Genomic DNA, 6,000 nt, shown 5'->3' with positions numbered 1-6,000 from the left:
CGATACATTGCTGGATGCATTTTCTGTCATCCAAGACAGGACCTGCTCACACTGCTCTGTTTGTAATAAAGGTCTACCACGTGGACCCATAAATTGTGATATGAAGCTGGGGACCCCAGAAACTTGCCTCTCTCCTAATCTCGCAGCAGCCGGCTGTGATTCATCTGAACCAGGAAATCGGCCTGTGCCCATACCCTCACTTGGATCACCGCGTCCTCGTCCGCGTCCACTACCCCTCATCATGGTGGATTACGAATAGAGCAGGGGCCAAATAAATTACCCCACTGTACAGCACTGACAACTGGGCCTTAATTCACCGCACATAGAGACTTGTATATAGTGGAGGCTCTATGCTGTGACTAGGAAAAAGTAAGCCGCTGTCTCGCGCTGTTACCTAGGGGTAATTTACTGCTCGCAGAGACTTGTAGGTTATAGAGGCTGTGTGGAGTGGGAGAAGACTGTAAAGCCAGTAGATGGTGCTGGTAACTGCGGCGATCTCAACCCCACCAACGGAAATGGTATTGTGAGATGCTCTGCACAGCGGCTGAGCTGAAATACTTTGCAGTGGCCCCGGTAATATTACAGTACTGTTTAGCGGTGAGACTGCGGTCTAATTCACTGCAGACAGAGAACGGTATAAATAATTATGGAATTATTTGCGTTCACTTTCACGCTGAGAGCGGAATTGTAACGCAAACTCCATCCAGAAAAAAATTATATGGAAGGCTGCAATCAGGCCTACCTGCGTAATACTGAAGCACTACAACTCCCAGCAGCCACCCAGTAAAATGCACACGGTCAGATGCAGCCCAACGAAGGAGCTTTTGTTTTTTGTTTTTTAAATAATACAGGCTGTATAGTGTATATCACTTTCCCTCTATAAGTGGCTGTGTTGGCCCTACGCTGTGCGTATAATTCACTGCAGACACAGACCGGTGTAAATAATTATGGAATTATTTGCGTACACTTTCACGCTGAGAGCGGTATTGTAATGCAAACTCCACTCAGAAAAAAATTATACGGAGGGCTGCAAACAGGCCTAGCTGCGTAATACTGAAGCACTACAACTTCCAGCAGCCACCCAGTAAAATGCACACGGTCAGAGGTAGCCGTAAGAAGGACCGTTGGGGTTCTTATAGACAGGATCCTACACTACCACTGTCCCTATCTCAGCAGCACTTTCCCTATACTCTGTAATACAGACTGCAGAGTTAGAACGCTATAGCTGTAATAGCCTGCACAGCCCGAGATGAAAAAAAAAAAACAATTGTGCAAAACTGCTCCCAGCCAGCCACAACAGTAATGCACACTGTCAGATGTGGCCCTAAGAAGGACCGTTGGGGTTCTTGAAGACAGAATCCTACACTAACACTTTCCCTATCTCATCAGCAACACTTTCCCTAACTTCTGCCAGCATGTGTCTGAGGCGAGCGGTCACTTGATCTCGCCAGCCACTCGCTGCAGGGGGGTGGGATAGGGCGGGCACGTCACAGGAGGAAGTGGTAATGCCTTCCCTGCATGCCTATTGGCTAGAAAATGGCACTAAACATGCAGGGAAGGAAATGGAATAGACTCGAGTACCACATGGTGCTTGTCTCGAGTAACGAGCATCTCGAGCACCCTAATGGTCGAACGAGCATCAAGCTCGGACGAGTGTGCTCGCTCATCTCTAATAATAATAATCTAACTTCTTTCCAGGGCAATTTATACAGATGAACCAGGAAGAAAGTAGGTAAATTCTGATGTCAAGACTCAATAGCAGAGAGAACGGGTTAGCCTCTAATATGCTGTCTGCCTGTCCTACAAGACGACTTACCGTACTTCAAGTCGTGTGAGAGTTTCCTCAAAAATGTCAGAGAAACTTGTGGGTAGATCATTTCAGCCATTTCCAGACAATTCTTCATCCAAAGATGTTTGCTCAACCTACAGTTGGGACTTTGGGCAAAACTAAGCCTACTTAAAATCAATCATACCATTATGACCTAAGGAAGCGAGATTTCTCCTGCTTTAAGGGATTAGTCATGTAAACCATGGCAGGCTTTCACCCAGACCAGCTGTTTAACAGCCTGAAGGTATTCAGCTTGTTAGCGTTAGAATTATGAGGTCCTTGCTAAGAAAAAGAGGTTTATCTGTGTCACATTGTGCTCCTGGGATCTGTAGTACTATGGGTTTCCAGGATCACACTGCTGTAGGTATAGGTGATTTGGCTGGCTGATGGTGTGGAGCTCTCCAGCCAGCCAATCACCATCATGATGCACACATAAATATCAGCCTCTTACTAGCGGGTGCTGGTCATTTATCCACTATCCTTTTCCAACTCAGTGCTTGGTGTTATGCATGTTGCTATTTTGAGTTGCTTTCACTGAAGATGGTCTGCACACCTGATCTTCTGTCTGCAGGTTCTGTGGCCCCTCCTCCCTTCCCTTTTATCAGATGTGGCCTCCAGACATCTGATGTCCTATACATTGTGCGGTGGGTGATATCTGAAATGTTCCTCTTATGTCAGTTTGGTGTCTGACGCTCTTGCCCCTTTCTTGATGTGTGAACAATTAAACTAACTCCTGTTTTATTTGTTAGGCCAGCTACCCATGTCTGCCGCCCTCTTGCTATTCTGGGCAGATGCAGGCTTTGCTCTGCTCCTTCTATATGAATGGATTCTTAGCTGTGTACTTTCCATTGGCACTGCAGGAGGTAATCCTCCCCAGCGCTCTCAGCCCAGCTGCAGGGTAACAGGCTATTGCCCACCTATTTAGTGGAGCTGGAGATTCTCCTCCTTTGCCTGAGTGTTGGTGTCTATGACTTCTGTGTTCGCCCTGATTCCTTTTACCTGGATGTTTGTTCTCTGCCTGCCCAGACATTGTACCAGATTCTGCTTGCAGTTTGGCCTGTTTTGCGGAGCTTTGCACCGGTGCCTCTGACCTCCATGGATCAGCTGCCAACCACACCAGGACTACACCAGGAAGTAGCAGTCTGCTCGGTTTCCTACAATAAATTCTAGATCCCTGTACAATGGTTAAAGAGTGAATACTGGGGAACCATCAGGATAATGCCCTTAGGATTAGCCCAGGCCAAGGCCAAACTGGTTGGTTGGCACAGTGGGTCCACACTCATTGTCCATAACATATTTCTGCATGCATGATGTTCTGAGTGGGGTTTTCCTCTGTGAGGTGAGCAGAGTTCATGTGGTAACAATCACTTCTTCAGTGGGGTCTGAAGGAGTGGACTGCTCTTGGTGTGTACAATGACATGTTCTTTGTGGTTTTCCCTCTGTGATGCAGTCACTTGGTGTGAACAAGGTCGTGTTCTGTGTATGTCTGTAGGTGTTGACTACACTTGGTGTGAATTGTCCTGCTCAGTGTGTGTTTTGTTGTATCTCCCCTGCCTGGTGTTCCTGTTTGTTACCATCTTGGATGAGCTGAGCCCCTAGGTTCCAATGTGGAGGCATCCCTAAAAAAAAAAAAAAAAAAATCTTGGTATTTGTATAGCGCCAACTTATTTTGCAGTGCTTTCGGGTAATTATTACTTATTACTCCCCACCAAGCTGGATTCTCATTTTACCGACCTTGGAAGGATGGAAGGCTGAGTCAACCTTGAGCCGGCTACCTGAATCATGCGGGGATTGAACTTATTGAGACAATCGCACCAATTATGAGAATCGCCCCATTTGCAGGCAAAGGTTCCCTAGGGACTCACAAGACACCGAAGACCCATGGTGTGGGCTTGTGAGGTTACATATTCTGGCCAAAATACAAACCAATATCTCGTACTTATTAGCAATTCCAGCTGCCTATGTGGGTTTGTACTATAGGTAAATATTTTGGCGTCTGTTGTTGTTTGTATGCATGTTTGATTTTTGTATGTTATTGGTGTTAGAGTGCATATTCTTTCCCTCCTGTTTTATTTGGGTTACGTTCATCTATGTCATTGTTCCCATGGCTTGCACAGATATAACAATCAGAGGTAGAAACCTGAACAAAAGGTGCCTATACCTGTATAGCAGTGTTTCTCAACTCTAGTCCTCGGGACCCCCAAACAGGTCATGTTTTCACAGTATCCTATAGGAAGAACACATGTGGCAATGTCTGAGGAACTGATAATTAGATCACCTGTACAATACTGGGGAAATCCTGAAAACATGACCTTTTTGGGGGTCCTGAGGACTGGAGTTGAGAAACACTGCTGTATAGTGTCCATCTTCATAAATAGTGTGAGGGAGGAAGGCTTTTAGCAGAGAAGACCCATATTGAGGAGTGATGCAACATATTCCACAGGATGGATTTGAGAAAGGCTAAGGTAAGACTTTAGCTAAAGACCCTTTGACAAAGTGGTTCATAATGGCCATTCAGAGACTGAAGACAGCTAAATCAACCCTTTCCCAAAATTGAAAGCTATGTGAGCACTCCTAACCTTTACAGGAAACGGATTTGCTATTCTTATCAGGAAAGGTGGCGCTTACATCAGCCAAACGGATCAGTGATCTATGGGCCTTGACTGTCAAAGAGCCTTATTTATCCTTCCATGAGGATAAAGTGATATTAAGGACTCTGGGTTTTTTTCAGGCCCAATTGGTTATTTTTTCTCAATATGAATCAGGTAAATGTCCTGCCGGCCTTCTGTGCTGAACCTACCTGGGAGGAGGAAAGGTGCTCGTAGACACCAGATGTGGGGCACTGTCTGAGAATAGACCTATCCCAGCTGAGAGTTTGGACCGATCAGTTGTCTGTGCTCACACAGATCCCAAAGAAAGGGAGAAATCCCCCCAGCCCACCATAGCTAGGTGAACGAGAGACCCTGTTATCACTTCATATAAAAGTGAAGGTCTCTGTCCAGAAAACATCAGACTCACTATACCGGAGCCACAGAAACATCAGGGGCAGAAGATGCGGTATCTGGCTGAGAGCATCAGCACATGGAGCACACAACATACCTTTTGTGTAAGAAGAACCTCTCTATGGAGAAGACTTTTCCTCCTGTCCTTCAGTTTTTATTTCTGGTCTTTCCCACCCCTAATAAATCCTGCTCTTCCCCCGTATGTATATGGCTGCTGTGTGAGGATACCCAAGGAAGCCAGAAGTTATTCTTTCCTGGAGATCTAACAGCAGCACATATCTACCCAACCAATAAAGTATTTTTCTCTACATCTCTTTGTAGTCTTTAAAAAACAGACAAGGGGGAGGAGCTTAGGTCCTCCTTCTTATAGGGTTTGTACAAAATTTGAATTAACTCTCCAAAGCATGTGGTTGGGGAATAAATCCCCATGTCTATATGTGCTGCTGTTAGGACTACAGGAAAGGAGAACAGCATAATAAATTCTACCTGTCTGCAGTCACATTGACTGTAACAGGTCAGTGTAATGTAAGTATGAAGTCAGTTGTAAACACGCAGAGCACACGGATGTGAGAATTAGTCCGTCTGGATAAGCCCTTTATAGACTCCTCTATGAGCTCCATACATCAGCAGTCCTCCTATTACTCCTGTTCTAGACTCCTGGCTGCTACATTGTAACAAACTGCTGCTGTGTGAGCCAGACAAGAGGACGGCTTCTCAGCCTCTGAATGTCAATGTTTTCATTAACTGACAGCAAGCAGAGATTTTGAAATCAGTGAAGAAAGACAAAACATATCAGGAAGTTGTAAAAGCTTTATTTCCATAAGATTCACAACTTCTTGTAGATCCGTGTAGATACAGGCGGATACTTTCTCATCTTAGACTTAGTTATTTGCTGTTTGGCTACTTGCAGAAGTAACGGTCGTTCCGATCCAACTGACATGTAAGTCCTCTCGCACACGGGCAGTAATCCGGGTAGAGCCCATTAATAATCTGAAGAAAGAGATGATAGGGTTAATGAAGACCCTTGTGACTCCTAACTACATCCGCTAGTCTTTAGTCCATGTAGACGGACTGATGTCGCTGTGGGGCGTCTTACATCAGAGTTTGTGTTTTTAACGCACAAATGTCATCTGATTGCAATCAGTGTTTTTTATGGGGGAGAAAAAAACA

The 6,000-nt window shown here is 45.3% G+C and overlaps 1 protein-coding gene across 1 annotated transcript in view; it reads right to left on the bottom strand.

The window, feature by feature from the left end:
* Positions 1-5,622: 5,622 nt before the first annotated feature.
* The window catches only part of LOC136614330 (leucine-rich colipase-like protein 1), a 65,309-nt gene continuing 64,931 nt past the window's right edge, over positions 5,623-6,000 (bottom strand). Inside the window, exon 6 of the mRNA XM_066594108.1 lies at positions 5,623-5,820. Within this exon, the coding sequence (XP_066450205.1) occupies positions 5,731-5,820 (90 nt within the window). The 3' untranslated portion in view covers positions 5,623-5,730. The remainder of the gene's footprint in view (positions 5,821-6,000) is intronic.

Source organism: Eleutherodactylus coqui, chromosome 1 (assembly GCF_035609145.1).
Source record: "Eleutherodactylus coqui strain aEleCoq1 chromosome 1, aEleCoq1.hap1, whole genome shotgun sequence".
NCBI lineage: Eukaryota > Metazoa > Chordata > Amphibia > Anura > Eleutherodactylidae > Eleutherodactylus > Eleutherodactylus coqui.
This window is presented reverse-complemented; position numbering and strand designations above follow the sequence as displayed.